The sequence below is a fragment of the Hippichthys cyanospilos genome, chromosome 19 (assembly GCF_059441005.1).
Source record: "Hippichthys cyanospilos isolate Australia breed blue-spotted pipefish chromosome 19, RoL_Hcya_1.0, whole genome shotgun sequence".
NCBI lineage: Eukaryota > Metazoa > Chordata > Actinopteri > Syngnathiformes > Syngnathidae > Hippichthys > Hippichthys cyanospilos.
The window spans coordinates 5,491,249-5,517,593 of NC_142387.1; the positions used below are offsets into that span (position 1 = coordinate 5,491,249).

Here is a 26,345-nt window from a genome sequence, read left to right on the forward strand (position 1 = left end):
GTTTAAACAAATGAAGACATTTACAAACATTTGATTTAAAACAATAACCGAACCAGTAACCCAATCAGTTTCAAAGTTGATGGGTGCAATTTTCATTTGATATCGTGTAATTGTTGTTTAGCTCTTTTTTGATTCACTAAACAACACTAAATAATAAACAATAATTATGAAAAAATGACTTGAATACACTTATTCAAAATAAAATTCCATTTTTGTATTACTATTTGAAAAGGTTATGGGTTGAAAATGGTGAGCAATAAAGTAATAGTGTGAAAATTACTTGGTGCAACATTGCTACTGTAAACTTGAGAAGGGGAAGGGGGCTTCTTGTCTGGGTAAAGCCCTGTGCCCTAATTCTGCTGTCTAAATAGCTAAATACTAAAGCTAAATGCTAAATAGCCCAATACAACAGGACCAGTGTGTAGTCAAGTCTCTCTTTATTCTTTTCCTCAACTCCAATTCAATCCACGTCACTCTCGCTATTATCCACATCACGCGTCACTCTTGCTCTGCTGCACCTCTCTCTCTTGCACACGTCAATCAAATGCATTAACAAATATATCCATTCAAAACAGAAAACAAATGTAAATAAATAAAAACACCATACGTACTAAATAACATGTTACATTACTTTGGCACTTCAAGGGTTAAGCGACTGACAAGTGCATTGTATCAGTAAATATCTGTAAAATTGCTACGACGACGCTGTGTGTGGGTTGTCTGCACTTTTACTAGATTAGCTGTTCTTCACATTTTTATAACATCATAAACTGTGTGTATTAAACTGTCAGCTGCAGAAAAATCTTCAGCATGAACTGGAGCTCAACTTGTAGGATAACACAATTTGAATTTTTTTTCGCTTTTTTTCAAATTAATTAAAAATAAAGAACCTGGAGGAATACAGTGAAAACTGCAGCCTAGTTATACGTGTAACAATACTCAAACAGCATCACAAGTGGCTCATGCAGTGAGATGATCACAGAAGAGACAGAGAGGATAGAAAATAGATAAAAAGATTGGCCAAACGACAGACGGGCTCAGGTGATGGAAAGTAATTGGCACTCTGTATTTGACATAAATGACTAAATGTTTAATGTTGATCTGAGGACACATATCAAGGTGTGTGTATGTGTGAAACTGTTGATGTCATGACAAAGTAGCTTTGTGCAAGAAATTATCCTACGGCGATGATTCATAGCCTTTTCTGTCTGTGACAGCTTTGTAGTGGAGCACAGTCAGGAGTTAATAGACCCAAGAATTGCATAAAAAAAAAGGAGTTTAGCTTGACATTGCCATTGCTATTTACAGTGGTGCTTTGTGTGCCTTGGATCATATTAAGTAGTATTTTTCAGGATTTGTCCCTGTCGTACAGCTGCAAAAGCCAATTGATGAAAATATTAAAAAGAACCCTCAAAATGATACAATGATGTTCTACACCAATACAATCCCCAATAATAAACATAGAAATATAATCATTCCCAGACAGATAGATCCTAGAACTATAATAAAGCACAGGCAAATAAAGCGCGTTTGTGTGATGACTGTATTACAATTGTACTGTACAATTGTAATGTCTACAAAAGAAATCTTGCGATACTTCATTTCATATGGTAAAAAATAGCTTAATATGTGTTGTACCTAATTTTACATAACAGTATGAGATGGTTGTTGCATGTCATACACAAAGGCGGTAAGCTCATCATATCATGAACACCTATTTGGACTTAGTGTCCAAAGCCAGGTAGGCGATCGCTCAGTGTGCCAATCAAACTGAGGCAGGATCAACTTTTATGTAAATCACTCTTTCAGTGACCCACGGAGAATGTGGAGTGCAATCCTAATAATGAATTCTTTTTTCCATGGCTTTACAACTGAAAGTGTTTCGATAGGGATAGAACGTCATTTACTGCTGACATGAAAGGTCCATAAAAACAGCACAGCATCTTAATGGACACGTGCATAAAAAGACGCGCTTTATGATGGATTGAAGTTTGTCCACAGCTATCAAAAGCATGAATATAGATGAATATACAGAATGAATTATTTTGTGAGTCATAAATGTAATGGAAATGGGGAGGAGGATTACGACTTTTCAACAGATTTGTGCTTGTAAGGGTGTGTTGGATGTGTTAGATAGACGCTTCTGCAGCTAAGCAATTCTATAATTTATTTTTACAAATCCATGGCATTGTTGCGATTCCAAGCTCATGACGTTAACTTATTTGTCAGGTATGGACAACGTGTGCATGCATTTCAAACAACTTCCAATCCTAAACCTAACCCACCAAAAATCATTATAGGCTTGAAATAAGCACTTTCACATCACTGCTTTTCAGACAAATGTTGAGCCTCATGTAAACACATGGATTCGCTAATTTGAGGATTGCCGTATTTCTCTGAGCGCAAGTTTTACTGCAATTTGGGTGACTTTTACAAAAACGCAATGATAAGTCTACCCTGACTTTATTGGTTACACAGATCATGGCTGCCCAATTACAACACATGGTGTGTGTTATTAAAATGCAATAATTACTCTACTTTTAGAGGTATTTCTACATCTTATAGCCATAAACATATTGTTGCGGGGGGGCACAGGACTGTGACGCAATTTATGCATGCACGTAGAGGCAAATGCTTCAAATGATGTAGCAACAATAAAATGATTTGAAGTTTCAATGCTTTATTTTTTGACATAGCTGAATATTAATTTGTCTAAAAGTCATTCCCAAAAATTAAGGCCAAAAGTATGGGTGCATCCTATAATCGATAACTTACAAAAAAAAACCATACAAATATATATACTCTTTTTTTTTAAACCATTATAAGAAGACTGATCCGTCAGCCATATAGGGCGAGTTTTGAACCACAGATGTGCATTTATATATCGACTGTATTCTTACTGACAATAATGACCGTAACGGGTGGACGTCAGTTGGCTGTTAGCATCAAGTGCCTGTTGCAGTTTACAGCAGCTCGTGTTAGCTGAGATTGTTACGGCATTATTTTAAATAAAAGAAGCAAGCAGACTGAACCACCATCCGAGTCCATCCTTGTTCACACACAGGTATATTATTAAAACCGAGAGGATTATGTACACTCAAGAGATAGAGAACACGGAAAGGATAGCCATTTGACTTATTTATTAATTGTGGTCTTTTGGCATATCTACACAATCACAAACAAGGTGGAACATGGATGCTGCTCAACTTTGGATACGTATGGTAAAATGGACTCAAACCATTTTGAAAGGAAAAGGAAAACCAACAGCTTTGAACGCATTCGACATTACAGTCCGTGGACTGCTTAAAATGTGGAAAATGTGAAACACACTTATCTTAAGCCGAAACTAATATATAACTTATGGATATGAAAACAAGAAAATATGAGGAGTTCACAAAAGATGAAATTTATTCTGTTTTGCGATAGTTTTTATATCGTTGCCAATGTGTTGGTGCGCCTTATACATGTTAACTTAACATGATAACTTAAAAAAATTTGACCCCAAATGAAGGGTGCCTCTTATACATGGTAAACATTTTAAGCCTTTTACGTGACATGATAACTGTAATAATATTTGTAAAATTAATATTAATATTTAAATAACATCATATGTTGTTGAAAATTGTTCAGTAAAAAATCAAAACAAAACATTACTTAAGGTCCCTCAGATTAACCTGCAGAAAAAAATGCTCGAACTGCTCAGCAAAAAAAAAAAAAATCAACCCTTGCACCAACCCAGATGACAGATGTGATTTTTTCTTAATACCATTTCACAGCTCAGATTTTTTCCTCATTCAAGATGTGGTCAATTCAAACTATATGTACCGGTACTCTAAAATCAAAATGTGCACAATCATTCACCCACAAAACCGCAAAGAAACAGCATATTTTCTCCTTAAATGTTGTTTTATTGCAGCACACTTTTCACACTTTTGAACAGTTAATCATTAGTAAGTAGAGCAAACCCGCAAGAGGACTGATAGATACTGTCGAAATTTTGATGTAACAAAAGTGCTTTGAACCAAATTTGAATTTGTACATGTTATGTGATTTTTTTTCATCTCACCGGCGTATTTCACCTTCAACACATTAGACGGACGAGTGTGACGGCATAATAACAAGGTAGCTCAACACAGCCTAGGGTAAACAAGCGGGGAATTGGATGGAGAAGATAACGTAATAAGACATCTAGGATCTCGTGCAAAAAAGATTGAAACACATTCCGATTTTAGACACCGTTAAAATGGAGTGATGATTATCTCGGCGTACACACGAGCAGGTGACTCTTTGAAATGTGCAGTTGAAGTTGCAGTGAGCATCATCCAAATCAAAAGAGGGATGAATGATTCCCTGAGATGGTCCTACTCAAACACAAGGGCCCATTCAGCGATCGCTACTTTCTAAATTGAAAAGAGTATTTATACCAACTTAGGGATCGGCCCTTAATTGAAGCAGTCATGCATCAGTTGGGTTACATAAAGATGTCTGCTGGAAAACGAGGGAGATAAGCACATCCTTTCAAGAGATTTTTAATTTTCTCAAATTGGCTTTTTGGGTCTGGTCGACAGTGTGGATGTGCCTCAAATACACTGCTGTGAGAGTTTTAATCAGATATCAGAAGGGGTATTAGTAGGAAAAAGAGGTCGATTCAGCTGGAGGTAATGAAACCTTGCATGCTTTGTTAGTGCGGGATAATGAAAGTGAGGAGGAAGCGCAAAACAACCAGAAATGTGAAGTAAAAATAAATATATCTTGAATTCTGCTGAACATATTAGTATTTTCAATGTCGATGGAAACTTGACATGAAATGAAATGGAAAAAGACAAAACCCACTCACTTTTAATGTTAATACAACAAAGCAAAGAATAGCGAGACTTCATTCAGAAGTCAACACTACAATACATTGAAAACAAAAATTATGAGTCGTTAACTTTGTGTTAATGATAATAATACTACACCCATGATAAAATCTATTATCCATAGAATCGTATAAAAGGCCGTAGGCATAGCTGATTCCAAACTGATTCTTCCTCATGTCTGATTTTTTTTTGGCTGCTTGTTGACACTACACTGCAAAAAAGCAATTTTAAGCAAGTAAAAAATGCTTATATGCAAATTATTCTATTCTTTTGCTTAAAAGGGTAAATATCTCGTGAAGCCAAAAAAATCTTAAGAAAAAATGCTTATTTCAAGATATCAAATTTAGCATTTTCTTATGAAGATTTCTTTGCTTAAAACATTCTTATTTTTTTCTCATAACAAGATAAAAGATGATTTCGAAGTAAGAGCAAGACCATTTTTCTTAATTTAGGAAATTATAGCGACAATAAAATCTTTTACAGTAATTGTGACAGTGGTACCAGCAACTAGAGGAGTGCTCGAAAATGCATGCCGATGCCAGTGCTCTAGTGCAGTGGCTCTCAAATGGCCGTCCTACCACCCCTGGGGGTACTTGAGTGATTTCAGAGGCAACTCGAGATTTTAAATGAAACAAACATGCAAAAATCCTTTCAATAAAAATTATTGACTTAATTGTTTCAGAAATATAACCCTAACCCTAAGTTCATAAAAGATTTACCTAAGTACATTTATGTTCTGCAGTAATATTTGTCTTAAATGTGTATAGCACCAGGACTTCACATTTTAAAAAAAATGGGATGACAGTCCTTTGCGGTTATTCACTTGTCAGTCGGTCCCCATTAACTGCAAAAAAGGAGGGCTCACTGTACCGTAATTTTGTCATTTTAATAAGACACACCATGTCTTTTAATTGGACAGTCATTTGTGCAACCACTAACATGCAAAATCCCCCTGAAGTGTCGCAAAAAAGGGGCAGTCGACATACACGAGGTCGACTTGTACACAGAGAATTACGGTTTATAGATCCAAAAAGAATGGAATCCAGTTAATACTGATCAAGTGAGAAAAATCCAAGCATAACAAATTAACAGCGGTGAAGCACATCAAAATAAGTGGAAGAGTGACATATTTAAAACACACAAAGACCAACGAGGTCCGTGTGCATCAACTCTATGCATGACATCTTATTGGTTAGAAATAAATACATTTGCTTTAAGGCACTCCCAACAGTTTATACCCCAACAGAAGTACAACGGCTTGACAAACAGCATATCAAAAGAAACCCAGCTTGGAGGCTAAAAACCTCTATAAATTAATATTTAAGATGAATCAAAGCTACCCCTCTTCACATGCTCTATTCTAAAACATTTTCTCTGCGAGCAAGTTTTCCCAAAGCCTCTCCTTAAAAGCAGGGTACGATAGAAATCGGGGACTTTGACTGGTTTCCACATCACAGCTCACGTCTAATTTAGGCGGACAAAGGAGGTTTTTAGGGGTGGCTTAAATACATTTAAACCCCAGATTCATTTGTTCAGTCTTTATTTCAGTGAATGATGACCCTCCAAGTCAGTTGCGGGGTTGAGGAGATTAATGCGCCGGGATGTGTCATAGCTGAGAGGATGGCCTTTTTGGCAGATGATGACTTTGTTTTTGTACAAATATTTTTGTGGGAACAAGCAACAGAAACAGAATAAAACACAGGCAATATATTGAAATAGTGGCAGAAAAGGTGGCAGTGACTACATTAAAGTACCACCAAGAGAGCCACATTTGTCACCTGAATGAGAATCAGCATTGGCTTTATTGACCAAGTATGAAAAAACATACAAATAATTTATCTCAAGTAGTTCATCTTTTAAGATTCAAGGCAAAAACATACGAGCCGGTTGATCCACATCTCAACGGAATTCCACTTTTAGCGCTATGAGAAAAGGATACTTGCCTGTATATATCAGGTAAATGATGACCCTACAAAACATTTTTGACAAGAAGAAGTGTGAATTTGGATGCTTCTTAACGAATTCTTCTGAATGGGAAAAAAAGTAGCAACTACATTGGAAATGATTCCTCAGCTAAACATTTTTGGTGAAATTTGCAACACACCATCCATGTGTCGAATAAATTATTCAGACACACAAAAAGTGTCAAACAAAATCTGTTCTGTGAAGTTTGACATGCGCTGAGGTCTATTTCACTTGATTGAAAATGATTTAATGTCAAACATTTGTGTGCAAACCCACTTTAACTGTACAGTCAATATTTAACACTGGTTACTGTAACTTAGCTACAAAGCAGTGGTTTCTAAAGTGGGGTCCACGGAACTCCGGGGATCATTAGCTGCAGGGTGTCTGTGAAATAATTCGGGTGTTTTGGAACTGATTTAGTTTGGCAGTTACAGATTTGTGCTTTGTTGGGTCTAGTCTTTGTTTTTTGGCGCTATCTCTGGCCACTGTTGATTGTGCATTTTGTGGCGGGGAAGACCGTTGCTGTCGGTGAGTTAGTTATTCCTTCTCTTTGTGAGATTTGGCCCATGGGTGTATATGAGTTGTGTTTTCTTCTTTGGAAAAGTGTCATTTATGCTAATATTTCCAAAATGATTTGTTTGTTGGGCCAACTAGTGACTGTGGATAACATGCTTGCTAATATTTATTTTTATCTTCAGCATATTATATGTGTGTTGCCTTGTATGTGTTTAGCTCATTAGCATTTTCGTTTGTACTAGGTATTCCTTTTGGTAAATGTTAGCATATGCAAATTTTGCATTTGCATTGATAATCATACTTGCATCGAATTAACATTTTGTATTGAAATGAATATAATTTGCAATTCAGTTATATGATTGAATTAATCCATGCAATTTGTGCACATTTAGTAAGTAATATAATATTTGGATATGGGAATTACTGGAGTTAAATTTGGTGTATTTTTTTTCATTACGGTTTTACAGCATAAATGAGTGAGAGCTGTACTACTGGCACAAGTAAATTAAAGAAAAGTTACAATCATTTGGTGTTTGCTGTCTGTGCACTTAGATAAAAGCCATTGTAATATCTAGGAAGGACATAACATTATATATACATACATACATACATACATACATATATATATATATATATATATATATATATATATATATATATATATATATATATATATATATATATATATATATATATATATATATATATATATGTGTTCATTTTATTTAATGTAAAATTGTAAAAGTAAACATGACTCTTCAATAAAGTAATCAATTCGACTGGTTTTATATTTTTTTTTTTCAAAATGTAATAATTTTGAAATTTGTCAAATTTGTCTACAATTGCTTGCTAACGAGGCGATGAAGCCATCAGAGATAAAACAGCATTTTATCTTATAATGCTGTTTTTGACTAAATAATTGGCAGCAAACTTTTTGGTGGATTTGTTATAAAGAGGCATGACATTTGCTATTTTTGTTTTCAAAACTTCAGTATAGCTGAAAAGTAACACATACACTTGTCAAATTCAATATGTAGCTGAATAAAAAATGCACTTTTGTTTGGCTTAAATTATTGTTAATGTTTTGTTTTGTTTTGTTTACGCAACCATTTGAAATAAGGGTCCCTTTGAAAGTCCCAGACGCCAAAACGATTGAGAACCCCTGCTAAAAAGAATAGCCACTAATGTAAATTATATATTACACTAAATATTGGTTGTGGAATTTGTTCAATGCGATGAATGATCAGCCATTAAAATATATATTTTGAATAAACATTCACAGTGCAAAACAAGATAAAGTCAGCAAGTCTCCATTTGAAAAGCAAGCAAAGAGAGCGGAAAGCGCTTTCCAGGAATGTGCCTTTCATGGGAGGTTGTTTTGAACACACCACACACTGTTAGAGGCTGTTAGTTGGCTCGGAACTGCAGCTCTGTTTTGCATGTTATGGTCAGAGAAGCCTATTAGAAAACAGAAGCCAATCAGCCAATTGGTGTTCCTTTATAGACGGTGGCGAGAAAAGCCCACGTCAGCGAGATGATTATTCAAATAAAAGCCCTGAGGGAGACATGGAGCAAGGCACATCCTTTCATCAGCTATCAAGACAGAAATCCTGCTATTCCACAAGTCATTTCATTCTTTCATTTTGATCTCTTATGCCAAGCAGATAATTCCCTCTAGCATGTGCACGTTGCGCTACCGTGGCTGGTTTTTGTTCGTTTCTTTCAGCTCTACTCCTACATGTACATTTTCCAGCATAGGGGAATAATAAGAAGCAGCAGCAATCGCTGTGTGGCCACGTGCATTGTATAGCGGCACTGTGATTAATCGTGCTTGCCAAATGGAAAATGAAAAGCCAGCTCGGCTGTACTGCTTGGACCGGCTGTTGGCAAGAGAGAGTGAGAGAGAGAGAGAGAGAGTGAGAGAGAGAGGGAGAGAGAGAGAGAGAGAGAGAGAGAGAGAGAGAGAGAGAGAGAGAGAGAGAGAGAGAAACATCTCATGTGATTGACTTTGCTGCCTTTTTTAACGGGTGTGTGTGCTCGGCAATTTACCATAAAGATTTCAGTCATCCTACTCTTAATTGACTATGTACACTCATTGGGACCAGGGCCGTAACAAACATGTGCTTCTGTGCCTCAATAATCCCAGATGGAAAGACCCTTAAAGGGGAAGAGGACCGATTGTCACCGAAGGTCAAGGTGCCACTGCAACACTTCCAAGGCAAAAAGGTCCAAAACATAAACAGTGCACAATCTGTTTTACACCTCCAGGAGAGCAAAAGTGACAGGCAGCTTCCTGACAACCAACAATAAGCACTCAAATGGATATGGCCTTTCTTGTTTGGGCTGTTTAGAAGTGACAGGTGACAACCACCAAGCAGGATTTCTCAGAATTTGAAAAATAGTCTTGTTTTCCGGGTCAAAATTCAGCATGCGAAGGTCTGAACTTTGAACCAAAACCTGTGGACTAACCTCCACATCAGTGTGCTGTGGTCTTGTGACCTAATGAACGCATATTAGCCTAGCTGACTGATGACTGGCATTCGTGAGCCTTACATTATTTTTGATGTGACTCCAATTTATTTGTATGCATAACCAAACACGATGTGGTTTAAATCTGCACTACACACCCTTTCATTTAAATGTAGCTTTTAAACACATGGGATATATGAATTTGAACTCAACACAACTTTCATTGTCATAATAAACAATAAATCCTACTTTTACCATGAATTCTACTATTACTATAGCATATTCTTGAGAAAATATTTATTAAGGTAGGATGCCTAACCCTAATGATACATTAAACATAATAAATGAATACATTTAAATTGAGTAAAATTTACATATAAACAAATATTGGAATACATTTGCATGCAACTGGTTGATTTTGTGTTAATTTTCCCCCAAGGGAATATTTAGTTAGAATTTCATTCAAAACAGATACAAAATTCTCAATGAAGTGACATGTGAAAAACCAGTATTTTGGCTTCCTTTTCCTGTTTTATCAATCTGAAATGTGGTAAATGACTCGCATTTAATAATAATCCCATCATGGTGTGGCCACAAATACTAGCATCATGCTCCCTGCCGCAAGACAAAAACTGGCCATTACCTATTGGATTAGCCGGATGCCAAATGTGATTAAGGTCCCTCAGGAATCGGACATTTGCTCTTAGATGATAAGCTGGCAATGTGGAGTCCATGCTGCTGCCAAAACTGGGATGGAAGAAAATGGGGGAGCAAAGTGTGGATAATGAAAACCAAACATTTATCAACTCTGTTACTTTTTCTGTAAATTATCTTGGAAGGGAATTATGCCACAGCAGGAAAAAAAAAAAGTCATGTTTATCCACTTAAGTCCAATGCTTGAGAAGCAACACACACATCTCTGTCTCAATGCTGCTTAATAAAGTCACAATATAAAAGTGAGACTTAGCAAAATGAGAGCGTGAAGATCCACCATAGTGATAAGTTAATGAAAACACAACCAACACTGGGCTCAGAGATGTTATGCCTGCTAGAAAAAAAAACAAAACAACTAAATACACCAACAAGCTCATTTCAAATGTAGTTGTGAGAACAAAGGGCAAACAGAAAGTGTGTGCACTGTGCAATGTCGCAAATGCTACATGGATAAATAGTAGGTGGCTCCATTGTGGCCATTTGGGTTAGCAAAGGACAGCAGCCAAAATCTGTGACAGATTGTGCAAGCGCACAAAGTCAACAAACATATACACACAAACACACACGCGTGTACACACATCCCGATGTACAGACTGATATATATGAGATGTGCATGTGGTAGATACACAGCTTTTTACCCAAGATACACACAAACAAGAGCACAAATAAACCCCAGCAACCACATTGGTTTACATTACCTGAAGCTACAACAGCGGCATCAGTCCACTACTGGGAAAAAAAAAATAATAATACCACAAACACACAACATCTGTGGCTGAACAGCAGGCCTGGCTAACAAACCATCACAGAGGAAGGTGGCGGGCTAAACCTCTGACTGATGTGAAGGATAATTGGTGGGGAGCAACTCAAAGAGCCAAAGGAAATAAATATTAGGCATCTAATTCTGGATGGTGAGTTAAGTTCCATAAGGGTGATAAATGATGACTGGATTTCCCAGGAGTGAAGACTCGTCATCTGATAAGGTAGTGAACATTCGAGACTGCGTTTTAACAGCCGAGAGCAAGGGAGTGAGGTGTGATATGGGAGCATGATGGGAAAGAGTCAGATAAAGTATTAATGCAGCTGTGCTAAAAAAAAAAAAAGGTAAGGTTGACTCACTGTTGTGAACTGCTGTCTCATAACTGTCCACATAGACAGCACACAGACTATATATATATATATATATATATATATATATATATATACTGTATATATATATATATATGTGTGTGTGTGTGTGTGTGTGTGTGTGTGTGTGTGTGTGTGTGTGTGTGTGTGTGTGTGTGTGTGTTTCTTGATGTAGGATCAAACAATAGAAAATTTGATTTAAAATCTTTGCATCAGAAGATGAATTACCATCTGGTGTGACCTGGCTGTGACAAGATTTGATCTTATATTCAAATACATTTGGCCAAATAAATTAAATCAAATTTGGAAACAATTTTGATGGTTAAATTGTTTTATTTTCCCAATGAAATCAGTAACACATCAACATTGCAGGATTTACAAGTCACTCAATATGCACTGCTTATATTATTGGGCAAGGAGGCTGCCTTTGTAATGAGAATAGTTATATTTTCATCTTCAGGTTTCATTTTCTTCTCATAGCTCATATTTGATGAACATATTATCCCAAATAAACAAGCATGTAGGTGGAAATTTGTAGTGATAGCTCCGCCATGTTGCAGACTTGAGAGGTTTCAAACTCAGATTCAGAGGTTTCAAAATGATGACATTCAGGAGCGAGCAACATATGACATTGTTTTTCATTCCATTATTAGAGTACACAGCAATTAACTGGCAACCAGTCCACGGTGTCCCTTGACTACCGCCAAAGGACTGTTGGGATAGCCACCAACAAGACAGCAACCCTAGTGAGGATAAGCGGCTACAGATGGATGGATGGATGGATAATAGAGTACATGATTACTAAAAAAAACATTGCAAAACTAAGTAACTCATGTAATTGAGACCATGCATACTGCACACAAACTTGCTCAACGTAGAGGACTTTTGCAAAAAAAAAAAAAAGTTTAGATTTAAGTATTAGAAGTTTGTCTTATTTTGCTTTAAATATGATTTGAATGTATAAATTTCTTGCACAAAGTTGCGCAATCCTAGAATGCCAGGAAAGTGACGGCATTCCAGTATGCAAGGGTCAAATCACAGTGGCAATCTCAGTCTAAGTAGCTCTTAGCCATTAAATACAAGATACAAGTTTTAACATTTCTCCCAAAAAGTCATTATCTAGTAAACAAATTCAGAGAGCCATTGCTCTTTACTTGTAGTGTATATGATGAATGAGATGTGGTCAAATGTCAAAATTTATTCTGTGTAACATCTCTGTAAATGTGTTTTTTTTTTTTTTTTAAATCAATTACTCCAGAAGTTGAACACCATCTGCAACACAATAATGGTCCCTAGTGGACGTGATTGCTTATTGAAGTCTAGTACCAGAAGAATGCATTAAACCAATGTACTTACATGTTGTTGCTTGCACGCTAGGCATTGTGGTGTGTGTTTAGTAGAGATGGTGAGATTAAGCCACATAAAACATCAAAACTTTCAGTCAACTGCTGGCATGTTTATCAACACTTCATTAGGATTCATTTACTCTATGACGCCATCAAGAGTTGACTAAAATGCACCACAAGCTAATTACTCCCAAAAAAAACAAGTGATAAGATCACTTAAAAAGGGAACGTGCTTGTGTTTGTATTAGTGCTTGTGGATCAATAAGAGAATTACAACATTGATATTGGTTTTTGCAAAGTTTTTCCAAAGTGAGGCGGTTTCATTTCTTGGTGTGGATATATCCTGTTTTAGAAAAATGTGTTTCCACTCAGAGCACATAGATGATGCTGGTGTTGAAAAATAAGTGAGAGTCAGTGTGAATAAATTAGGGAAATTATGTCGTTGCCGTTGCTAATACTGCAGTGGATCTTCAAAATGACACAAGCTGTGCGGGGGACTCCATCGGGTTTTCAGTGCCTTTTATGGTTCACTTTGAGTTGTGCACTCCCATTGCAGTCTTTGTTTTGAGGAGTAATAAATCAATTTGTGTCGAGGAGTAATCAATCAGTATCGCATTTTCTGCACTATAAGGCGCATCCTCAATTAATGACATATTCTAAAACGTTTTCCATATGACAAATTTCATTTTTTTTTCAATCACAATATATTAATACTCATAGTAAGATCTCATACTCATACTCATAAGAATAACTCAAATAATAACTCTAAACTCTCAATAGCATAATAACTCAATGTCAATATGACCAACCTTGTTCAACTGTAAACACACAAAAGAAACAGGTAAATCTTACTTTATCAGTTCATTCCACATCTATGAATCCCAATCTCAATATTGATCCATATATAAGGCGCACCTGATTAAAAGGCGCACCATCAGTTTTTAAAAAAAATTAAGGCTTTTAGGTGCGCCTTATAGTGCGGAAAATACGGTAATCACTGTCATAAAACATTTAATTTACATACATGCATCATGTTAAATGCAATCCCCCTTTTTTTAGGGGAGCAAAAGAGAATCCAGCATCAAAATCTTTGCAAGGAAACCACAGTTATTGTGATGTCAGACTGGCGTTTTGATTAAAGAAACAAAAATAAAATGAAACATTATTCCACTTGGTGGTTGTATTGTCGTAAATAGTTGCACGACTCGTTCTCATCATGGATATTGAAGCTGAAATCAGTTTAGTTGACACGCAGTCTAACCACTAAATCAGAGAACTGCTTTCTGAATCAGTCATGGTACGGTGCTTCAGGAAGGTATGAATTAGGGTTTTAATGTGCTTTGTCATAGGTTTGCTACCTTGTTAGGATGTTTGAGGTATTGATAAAAGGGATGACAGAAGCACAGTTATTTGGCTGACCAACAAAAAAAAAAAATGCCCATTTCTGAACATCACATATATAAAATGGGAAACCCAATTTAATCATAAATGGTAAATGGAGTGCGATCAAATAGCGCTTTATCTACACTATGTGGTTTCCACTGTACTGTGTCCACCAGCATATTAATATGTATATATAGTTTCCATGAAATTATCTCATAGAAGTTCACAATGCTGTGTGAAACTAATTGACTTTGATCAACCACCAGATTCAGTGCTTGAAGCGGTGCATGCTTCATTATTTTGTAATGTGCTTCTGTGATACCAACAGGATGGAAAGCCACTTTTGAATTACCACATTTCTCTGAGTACAAGTTGATCTCGACAACCCTGCCCCCATTTTTACTTCGATTTGAGCAAATTTTACAAAAACGCAAGTATACCACTGACTTTAATGGCTACATATATCATGGCTTTACAATTAAAACACATTGTGTGTTTTATTAAAATGATGAAATTACAGTACTTTTAGAGGCATATCTATATCATATATTGAGTGGTGGGGGGGGCAAGACTGCAAGGCAATATACGCTAATGCAAACTAATGTTGCAACAATAAAACGATTTGAAGTTTCAATGATTTATTTATTTTTTTGACACAGCTGTATATTAATTTATCTAAAAGCCATCCTCACTATCTGACATGCCAAATAGCTCCTTACATTAACTCACGGATATCCTGTTCTTCCTCCTTGGGAAGTCATCTGTGGACCCGTCCAATTTGTTTGAAATGGAGGTCTTCGGAGATGATTTGCTGATTATCTTACTTGGGATGTTTTTTACCGAAGTGATGACTGCTGTGAGATAAGAACATGGAAGTTTGCCCTCCGCTGTTTCTCCCCTCCCACCTGCTGACATGCATGCTGACTTCAAGCATACATCCACGGGCTGAAGGAGACAAGTCAAGCAGTATTTACCTTTTCATATAGGAGCAGCTTTCTTCTTCTTTTTCCTGCCACCTTCTCCCAACTCAGAGAGGGGGCAAGATGTTGAGATGGTGATGATGATTTCAACGCCCTCATTCGGCCCCGCGCTGATTGACCATTGCAGGATTTTTTGTTGTTATTGGGATGGACCGCCTGACCGGACTGTGGGGAGGTTCCTGCCCAATGGCTTCACCTGCTGTCAAGACGTCTTTACACTTGACGTTTTCTGCCTAATTTGGCACAATATGTTTATTTGTATTTGTCTGTATTTGGTACACGCAGCATCCACTTCAACCTGTTGAGTCTGGAAGGGGACTCCTCCCACCTGTAGTCCCTTCTGAAGGTTTCTGATTTTCCCCAAATTGAGTTTTTGAGTTTTTCCTTCCCCTTCTGGGAGCTTTGAGCAGGGAATGCTGTTGTGTACTAATGATCAAAAGAAGTCTCTGTACGACTTATTTTTTGCAAAAGAAGTCTCGATATGACATTTTCACCTGTGAAGCCCTTTGAGACTTCGGTGATTCAGGGCTATACAAATAAAATTTAATGATTTGATGATAATGGGTCAAACTCTGCCCCAAAAAATATTCACGCAGCCTCGTTGTTGAGAACAAAGAGGCTATTTGCGATGTTTTGTGCAAACACTCTCAAAGGGATGCATACTATATTGAAAGAGAAGTATATATTAAAGAACATTTTAAGACTTGTAAATGACATGATATTACTTAATTCACATTCTAATATGGGGGTTGAAAATTAGGATAAAAAACCTCAACTTGTATTCAGGGAAATATAGTAGTTATATTGTAGTTCACATTTATTGCAGATGAGATTATGTGTAATGGCAATAAAACAATCCAAGGAAAATGTTATGGATGAGGTGTGCTGTCCACAAAGCAGGAACCAATGGAGGATAAAGAGGTAGTGTTTACTGACTATTCTGTTTGGGGTTGACAGGAGCCCCCACACCACAGCTGCAGGTGGTGTGCCTGCAATGTTAACTCACCCCATCGGTTTCCATTTGCTAAAAACCGCAACAGTGCTGAGCGAAGGATGTCATCAGATGAGCGACTTTCTCTATTCGTCAGCGACTATCCATCTTTTTTGTGTCATGTGAGGTTGATGAAGCAAGTCTGCAATATTTTCCCATTGTGCTTTTTCTTTGAAAAGTCTTTTTGCCAAAACCATTCAAGCTGATAGCATTACTTCGGGGAAACTGCATTACACATGAGGAGCATGCATAAACTGCTAGTAATGAAGTACTACACAATTCCCCCATAGAGGAATGAAACAAACCGTGTGGACCTCAAATCATCCAAAAAAAAAATGGTGGGAAGTTCACAATAATAAGGAAACAACTTGCAAAGAATGTGACTGCAATGGTAAAAAGGAGTAATCACAAAAAACACCGGAACAAACGGAAGTAGTTTTGTAATCAGATGTGATTCTGTATAAGGGACAAGAATATACTGTAATCATCCATGTCTGAGTGGTATTGTATATGAGTTGTGATTAAATTTCACATTTTTACAAATAAACATCTTAATTCTTTTCCTGTTCCTGTTAGCTCTCTGAGCGTGGAAATTGTGTCATCACTTTGTCAATCAAGCAGCTTGTTGGATTTGAATGGTTTATGCAAATAACTGTTTTTATTCACAGAAATGAATCTTGCCTAGCAACAAGTTGAATGACCGAATGCGAATCAATCAGAGCTCTTTTCTTTAATTATCATTATAAATCCTGAGATATTTTTAGCAGTGTCATTAAGCACGAAATGTAGCCAACCATTTTTTCCCACACAGAATAACACCAAGTCAGATTTCAGTGAGAGCTTGGCAGAATATCCCAAAAAGGATCAGGGGGTAGGGGGTGGGGACTTCTGTGTCCATTTCTACTTAGGAATTTAATCCAAGTCTTTTCTGTGAAGCTGTACTCCAACCACCCTTGGGGCAGGGTAAATGGAATTGTGCTCCTTACACCAGGCCACATGTATGTAGGACAGTGTTAAGAGGAGAAGTACAAAATTCAGTTTGCAAAGAAAGATCTGTTTTCATTTGCAAAAATACAGAACTCTCTTGCAAAATGTGATTATGCAAATTATACAGCTGTACCTTGTAGACATAAATTCTAATGCACTTAGTTGTAAATGCACTGTAGGAAGTAAGCAATATAACGCTTTGTCCATTAAAGTGATGAATACATACTGACTCGATTTAGATCCACGTATTATTACACCAGGTATACGATGGAAATAAAAGCAAAAGTGACCGGTAACTTTACTTTCTTTGGAGTGGCGTTGCTGTGGTCAGCACCTCTACAGAGTGAGGAGTCAATTTCTTCGATTCAATTTTCAATTTTCCAGCTTGAGCCTATCAAGGTCCAATCTTATGGTCCCAGCCTCTTTATGATAGTCTCATCCATCTGTAATCCTAACTGTAATTCCATTCATTTTATTCCGTAATGATTCACAGTCCAGACAGAGCTTGCTGTGATTCCAATAAACTAATAACATTACGTCTTCATCCATTTCTATATCTTGTGTCCTCGTTGGGGGTCATATTCGAGCTGGAGCCAATCCCAGTTAACTTTGGGCGAAAGTGGGGTACACAAGGCACATGCACACCTTGGACTCAAATCACTTTCCTGGAATGTGCCAGGTTGGACTCCCTCTAAAATGAGATGGTTCATCTGAAGGGGTTGATCCAAAATAAATAAACCTATCAGAGCACCAATAAAATACCACACAAACACGAGAAAAACATGAAAACTTGAGAACAACCAACATACAGAGCTATGGTAAGGAAAACAAAAGAATAATATGCAACCCACCAAATCCTATGCCCAAACAGTAACCAATCATCAGTAACCAAGCATTATATATATATATATATATATATATATATATATATATATATATATATATATATATATATATATATATATATATATATATATATATATATATATATATATATATATATATATATATATGTTCCTCAACTGTTCAACAAAAGTCTTAAACACATGAGTTAGTTCAGTAAATTTACATTTTGCCTTCATTCTTCAATAAACCGGTTGTGAATTTTATTGACTAGTTTAATGCCATCAGTTGGAGGTGCCCAGAGGTGGGCACTTTGCCAGCTGTTGTTGGAATCATCGAGATAGACATTATGTCAGATGTCCCTTTTTCCTTACTGAAATATAAATCAACTGACTTTATTGTTTATCTGCTATATTGCTGCATCTTTTGGAGTACAAACTGCAATCAGCCTTCAATAAATGTGACAATAATCACTTTGCAGTACCACCAAGCAGTGGAGAAATGTGTTCAGTTGAGTGAATTGATTAGGTTCATTTAATTCATTTAATTGTCATTCATGGCTGTAAGACACCTGACTTTACCAGAGACTTAGTTGCAGTTGCTCCCTGTCTTAATCCTGGTTTCAGGTTTCTTGCTTTTAAGAGCATTCTAGGATGCATTTCAAGTAACCAATGAATGCAGACCAAATTTACATTTTTTTCACATTGGCAAGATTTGCCAATGTTTTTTTATTCACTAATTCACTAATTGATGACATTTTTAATAAATTCAACCTCGGCAATACTTTGTTTCACTTGTAGTGTATGTGACAGATGAACTTTAGACAAATTTAGATAAATGTTACTGAAAACGTCTTCTATTGTTGTAGGGCAGATGAGAACGACATTGACCATTCCAGAGTTATGTGAAGCCTGATAATGTCAACTAATGATCATGATTGTTAATTGGGCTCTCGTGCCTGAATTAAACATCATGGTGTATTATATCCTAGGGTTAAACCCTTTGGCTGGCTTTGTTATCATGTTACACTTATATTAATGTGTCGTGTTTCAGTTGCAGTGTAACTGTAGAATCACAGACACTTTAAGTGTGAGTACTAAAACAGAAAAAATAATTTGTAAGAGTGCAGACAGAAGTAGAGCAGCGTCTGACAAATGAGGGACCAGAAAAAAAAAAACAAAAGTCAAATATTGCCCTCTAGTGGTGGTGGAAGTTTGGGCAAAAATACACAAACAGACTGATGGACCGATGATTACAATTTCGTATGGCTTGAAAATATGACAGACCGACAATGATGGAAAGGTGGCGGGGCTCTAATGAATAACCAGTGTCGGATCAGCAAAAAAAAAAAAAAAAATGTAAGTTGCCCACCTCTAGATGTGCCAAACAAAAAAAAATTGGGCTAGTTTTAAAATCTAATTTTAAAGTCAGCTAAACAGTAAAGTAACATTTGCAAGGTAACTGTATTCATACAGCTTATGGTGATTACTACAAAAATAAAGTGAATTGTGAAAAAGGCTTCTTTCTTTTTTATCATCAAACTACTGAAAACAGTAAAAGGCTGAAGAGGCTCGGGCTGTTAAATGAGCAAATGGACGAAAGGCGAGGATATTTCTACAAAATTTACATACTACAGATGTTAGATCACGCTACACCATTAACGGGATTTAAAAAGAAAATTTACAACCTACTACTAAATGATGCATGGAGCAGGTAAATATTGATTATCTCGATTGATGCAAACAAACAGTTTTCAGGAGAACAATTATGTATAAGTATGCTTGCAGGATGCAGAGCAATGGAAAACATTTGTTTTAATGTGTTTCTTTTATAACTTAGGTAGTAGAGTAAGTGCAAGTGGTTAATGGCATCTTACTGCCTTTTTCTCCTAATTCATCTTACAAAGGCAAGCTGTGAATTAAAATGGTGAACAAAGCTTCAGTAAGTGTCAGACGCTGATCAACATTCACTCAGATGCGTTTCAGGGACGGCAACTGAAAATAAGTGTAATTGCCTAAAAATGCCTGCAGATGGAGACAAAACAAGACAAATACAGCCAAGCCCCAAGGGTCATGACAGTTGCAAAACAGGAAAATGTCATAAAGAGGGGATGCAAAATCTCAGTATTCCATGTTACAAACTTTAAAATAACGCAAGTCAGGGATGTTGTAACACAGAGGTCGACTCTATTTCCTTTCCCCATTTGTTTGCCCCACACACTCAAACACACAAACATAGAAACGCAGACACACACGCACATATTTTTTTGATGACCGGACGATTACTTGGTAAATGAAGGTGTCAGTTAATAAACTACTGGTAATGCATTTCCTAAAATTTGGTCAAAAGCAATGAAGTGTAGTCATTTGATTGGAACTCTGCAGAGGACTCTCAACTCTGTGCCAAAGATACGAAATGACAAGTCCCATAAGTCTCTTATAGTCATTTGACACATAACTCTCACTTTGCAAGTCAATATCAAAAGAGCATTTATGTATTCCCGGATGATGATAATATGACTTTGGTGGCGTGTCTGCACAACATCAACCCCAAGCCTTTCGCTAAACTGTGCCTAATGTAGGTTGAATGCTATGCAAACTAAAAACAGAATAAGACTTACTATATATGAGCTACTGTGTCCAAATGTATGATGTGATATCCATCATCCATACCCACTGGGTTCATGTCACCACCATGAGAGAGGAATAACCACCAAACCTCACAGGGACCTTCAAGGTAATGCTCTCTTCTCGTTCCACCTGGGTAGTTTTATTCCCACTAGCATGGATCTGAGTTTTAAGGTTACTGCTTAGCTATTCTTCATTGATACAATTTTGCACTTAAATTACCCCATATTAAAAAATACTGTTGGATTTGGACCTTGGTATGTTGGAAAGCCAGTCAAGTGCACATCAATATATATTAGCACATCCACCTCACAGTTCAGGGACCCGAGATATAATCCACCTCGCTCCACCCTTCCCGTGTTGAGTTTGCGTGTTCTCCCCGAGCCTGTGTGCATTTTCTCTGGGCACTTCTGCTTCCTCCCATATTCCAAAAACATGCATGGCAGGTGTATTGGACATATTAAATTGTCCTTAGGTGTGATTGGGTGTGAGAATGATTGTTCGTCTCTCTGTGCCCTGCAATTGGCTGGCAACCAGCTCAGCGGGTCCCCTGCCTCCTGCCCATAGTCAGCTGGGATAGGCACTGGCAAGCCTGCGACCCTAGTGAGGATAAGCGCTTTTAAATCTATTTTGCAAAGGCCCCCCTGGGAATAATAAAACATTTGCTTTTTTAATTTTATACTTCTATGTGGCAATGAAGAGTGAATTGAAGGAACAAAACATTTTCACAACCCCATCCAGGTTTTAAGCTTTTTGCCCTGACTTCTCTTTTGCAACTAGACTTCAGGAATAGAAAGATAGAGGGAGAACAGTCTGACCAGTCCCAAGAGCACTCAGCCAATGATACTATATAGCCAATGAAAAGAGACAGGCAATCAATAATTCTACACCAGGCAGAGCTCCTAGATGACATTTGTTATTCACTTTTGAGGCGTGCAGTAACAGAAACAAGTGGACTTACAGTACCTGCCGTGAAGTTATAACTGGCTGAAAATCCCACAGCCTCCAGTTCGCCATCTGTGACAAATTTTATCCAAAGGTACCGGCCGCTACTCCTGATATCCGGCGGGCTTTGTTGACCGCAATAGCGTCCGAGCATGGGGGAGAAACCGAAAGGTCCATCGCGAACCTCGATGTTGTCGAATTTACATTCCCAAGAGGACTCGATCGAGTAGTGCTCCTCAAAGTGGAGCTCGATGCATTGCCTTGGGGGTGCTGAAAGACATAGTGGCGAAATGAAACTCACCTTGTTTCAACTCCTATGCACCTTGGGGGGGTGAGTCATCGCTAAAACAATCGAGAGGTTTTACCTTCAAGGATGTACACGCACTCTGTATCTGGTGGGTATTTGTTTGGGTAATTGGGAGAAGTAAAGACACCTCCTTCTGGTTCTTTCAGCCACGTTCCACACTGACCAGCTGGCTTCACCCCAGAATTGTTTTTCACTGAAACACGAATTTCAAAGGTCATTAGAAAACCTAAAACTACCTGAAAAGCAGAAGGATGTAACTTTGAGAAGCAATATCGTCGTGAAAACTAACACAAATTGTTCAAGATCACAAACCCTATTCCCCTCATTACTAGCACAAGATGATGCTTAAAAAAATGTTGTAGGTGGTTACCTGATGTATCTCTCTTGGTTGCACCAGACAAGCCAAGTAGGAGAAGACTTGCAACAACTGGAATGAGAAATATAGCTTGGATGGAACAATGTCACCTCCATGTGTTGTTCTTGTTATTACCAGTTCCCCATTCATCAAAGTGTTGATTCAGCACAGAAAACATCCTGGCATTAGGATGAAATTCAACTCATACATTTTAGCCAGCAGTTTAAGGAAACGATTTTGGTTCAAAAAAGGTGTTGAACTGATTTGCATTTTAGGGAAAAACAAAACACGCAAATGAGTATTTTTATTTTGTCACTTACAAGTGGTCCAACTAACAGAAAAAAAAAGATATTCACTAACCGTGATGGAAGCTGTGTCCATGTACCATGTCTGTTCCTTTCACAAACGGCTGCAGACTCAACTAATTCCATTTAGATGTGGAGTACTTGAGGAGAGAAAACAAGAGGTGAGTTTTAGAGGATATCCACGCTGAAAAATCACTCATCCTTTAAAACAAATCTCCTCATTGCAGTCAATAGGGAAGAATGTGACAAAAAACTAATCTCCGGTTTCATACAAGACCCAAAACAGTTCTAGTAGCAGACACTTGCCCAAATTCCATCCAAACGTTTCCAAACCTCTTTGGTGCACTGAAAGGATTAATAGTTCCGTCATGAGCCCAGCTCTAATCACTCCACCTTTGCGATCTTCTTTTTGGAAAAGAACACATGAGTCAGCCTTGTGTTCGTCCTCTTTGGTCCCCTCATCAGGAGGAAAAGAGGAGGAGGAGGAAGAGGAGAGGCTTCAGCAGCATGGAGAACTGCACGAGGCTCATCTCCGCATCCTCAGAACGTCGACGCCGTTGTGCGTAAAGATCCTGCGGGAGGGGGGGGAAATAAGTTGTTTTTCTTAGTGGATTTGGTGCCGCTGCAGAAAATCCAACGATGTTGAGTGTGTGCATCAGTGTGCTGCTGCACTGTGTCAAGTGAGAGTCTCCGCAACCAAGCGGAGTTCTCGTACCACCCCCCACCTCTGTTCCCATCTTCTAATTCCTCCTCCTCTAGCGCACACGTCCATTCACAGAAGACCAATGCGCCACAACCCTCAAACTCGCACAGCAAAAACTTGCAAATCAAAATGTATACGGTAAAGAGGATGGTGTAAGAGCTGAGGTTGGGGGACTGGCGCGTGTGTGTGCGTGTATCCTTGTAAACTGCAGAAGTCATCTCAAGCAGGCGCAGAATGAAGAGGTAAGCAGAAAAATGAGCCAAGGCGATGGAAAAAAGTGTATGAACGAGTAAAAGATGGCAAAATACTGATGCTTAACAGATGGTTTGAAAGAGAAGACGAATGATACACGAGGGGGTCACCAATCTATTCAAATCTGAGAGTCAAGAAGTCCACTTTTAAGTCCTGTTCCAGTCACAAAGGTCAGAGTCCAAGTTGAGTCTGAATCCATAAAGTCCATGTCTAAATGAGATCAAGAGTAAACACAATTAGAACAATTTCATCATGCTCGACACACTTCTTCGATGGCAGGGAACCCTTTGATTTTTTTTTTAAAACTATGTGTCCAGATAAAAAACAAAAACTATTTCTAAAAACAAAGTTCGATTGGGTGCCATGTCCGAAATTGTCTTATAGAATCTGCAGACCGCTTCATGTTTGTTCGTTTCAACAGATGTGAGGCTAATGCTAGTTTTTGATTGTTGGTAAATCTAATTTCATATGCCCACTGTTGGCTGACACGACTAATAGAAAAATACATCGTACTTTGTCACTTGCCGTCATATATTATATGAAAATCCTGATTTTGTATTTATTTTAGAGGAGCACATACATTTTCGGAAAAAAAAAAACATGGATGAACATTAATGAGTCCATAAAAACATTCAATATATTGAAAGTAAAATGGCTAGGTGAGACAAAATGTGGAATTTTTTTCAGTTAGGAGTTTTAGTTTAGTTAAGAGCAGTAAAATGGCCTGGAAAACAAATTGAGTTTTTGGGGTTCTTTATATTTGAAGTTTTAACTCTTTTAGTGCAAATCTGAAAAGACAACCCCTCATGCAAGCTGATTTCAAGCATTTTGACACATCTTTCAAGGCTGACAGAATATTGTGTTGTATGATTATGTAGACATTGGTGGAACCGTATGAAAGACTGGATTCCATTTTTTTACAGCGAAAAAGAAAGTAAGATTCTACCTTGTTCTGTTCTTTAGTAATCACTGTTTGAAAATAGTAATTTGAGTGACACCAAGCAATTTTGGACAAAAGGAGAAATGAGCTTTTTGTGAAAACGTGTTTTTGGAGTGATTTTGACATCAAATATTTTTTAGAAGCATCTGATACATTTCAACAGTCCTTCGCTTTGATAAAACATGGACAAAAACAGAAAAAAAGTGTTTTGGATGGCAAAAGAATAGTTTGCGTGTTTATAGAACTACATTCCAACAGTGCTCAATTGGCATGATTTTAAGAGGAGCGCTGGCCATGAGTTTCATCTATCCGTTCATTTAAAAAAAACATTGTTGATAAAAAATCTTGTCACTGACACACAACCTAAGTATTTTACCAGACAAAAGTTCTCGTCCGCAGCACTGAAACAGTTACCAGAGCAGTCTGGTGGTCTGTATGAGAGTGTGCATGGACAAGTGAAAAAAAGACTCTTAAGGCTATAGCGGGAGAAACTGCTGGCTGCTCTGAAAGCTACATCATCCTTCTAACTAGGTATGTAATATATGTAATATCAACAGCGGGCAGAGGCGGCGCCAAAAGTTTGCAATGTCGCAATCTCGCAGTGGCTGAGACCATGCTAAATATTGTGCTGACAATGCTGCGCTATCGTTAGCTTAGCACAGTAACTACGGTTCAACAGCTGTTAAGTGAAGTAAACGCGCTGCACATACCAGTTGTCCCAAGTTCTCACTTCCGCCTTTCTGCAAGCCAGGTGAGTGCTCTTGCTTGGCTCTGTTTTGTATTGAAAGCCCAGCTGGCCGTGTTGGAGCTCTCACAGTGACCGCAAAGCGGCCGGCATGATTCATTCCTGCCCCCTGCGTGAGCTGTTGAATGTTCATGAAGTTGATTGGCAGTTGCGACGCGAAACACGGAAAAAGTAAAAAAAAAAAAAAAAAAAAAACACGCGCAAGGCGAAATTTCGCTTCTCGTAACCGCGCGCGGCCATTCGCGTCCATCGCGTTGCCCGACGTGCATTCGCGCCCAGTCACGCGAACTCCATTGACTACAATACAAAACTCCGCTTTTTCGCCTCGTTCGCGTTCGGTGTGCACGTACCATTAAACTAAATCATCTCCAAAACATTGCGTGCAGCCCACGTGGCCCGGTACCAGTCGATCCACGGACCACTACCGGTCTGCGGACTGGGGGTTGGGGACCACTGCTTTAGGGGACAGGTCCCGAACCAACAGTGGCCTGGTGCCCGTCGGTGGATTAACTGGAACAATTAAGGCCGCATGGGTCGCACCCAAAATAATGATGTTTTGGAACTGATTTAATTAATCCTTTAACAGTTCATTCATTTGTGCTTTGATTGGTTTTGTCTTTGTTTTTTGGCGCCACTCTTGATATTATATTCTGTATTGAGGAAGGGCGGTGTGGCTTCAATTGAGAGCAGTCACTGTCAGAGTGGCCAACAAGTGTCTGTAAATTGGACTTTCATCGTAAGAATGTTGTCATTTATGATAATATACCCAAAATGAGTTTGTTTGTTGATCCAACAACATGTGAATGTGGATAACATGCTAGCTAACGTTAGTTCTTAACTTCAGCATGTTATAAATTGCCGCCTTGTATGCATTTCGCTCGTTAGCATTTTTGTTTGTGCCAGGTATTTCCCGTAGGTATGTGTTAGCATATGCTTAGGTTTTGCATTGATAAGTACTCGTTTGCATCTAATTAACATTTGTATT

At 37.9% G+C, this 26,345-nt stretch overlaps 1 protein-coding gene across 3 annotated transcripts in view; it reads right to left on the reverse strand.

Moving 5' to 3' along the window:
* The window catches only part of neto1l (neuropilin (NRP) and tolloid (TLL)-like 1, like), a 66,433-nt gene extending 43,047 nt beyond the window's left edge, over positions 1-23,386 (reverse strand). Inside the window, exons 1-5 of one of the 3 annotated variants that reach the window (XM_088402090.1) lie at positions 23,054-23,386; positions 22,776-22,860; positions 22,431-22,487; positions 22,119-22,253; positions 21,775-22,023 (exon numbers count right to left, since the gene is read on the reverse strand). In XM_088402090.1, the coding sequence (XP_088258216.1) occupies positions 21,775-22,023; positions 22,119-22,253; positions 22,431-22,487; positions 22,776-22,803 (469 nt within the window). In that variant the 5' untranslated portion in view covers positions 22,804-22,860; positions 23,054-23,386. Of the gene's footprint in view, positions 1-21,774; positions 22,024-22,118; positions 22,254-22,430; positions 22,488-22,775 lie in introns of all 3 variants that reach the window. The other 2 variants (XM_088402089.1, XM_088402091.1) reach the window with 2 other exon arrangements.
* Positions 23,387-26,345: the final 2,959 nt, after the last annotated feature.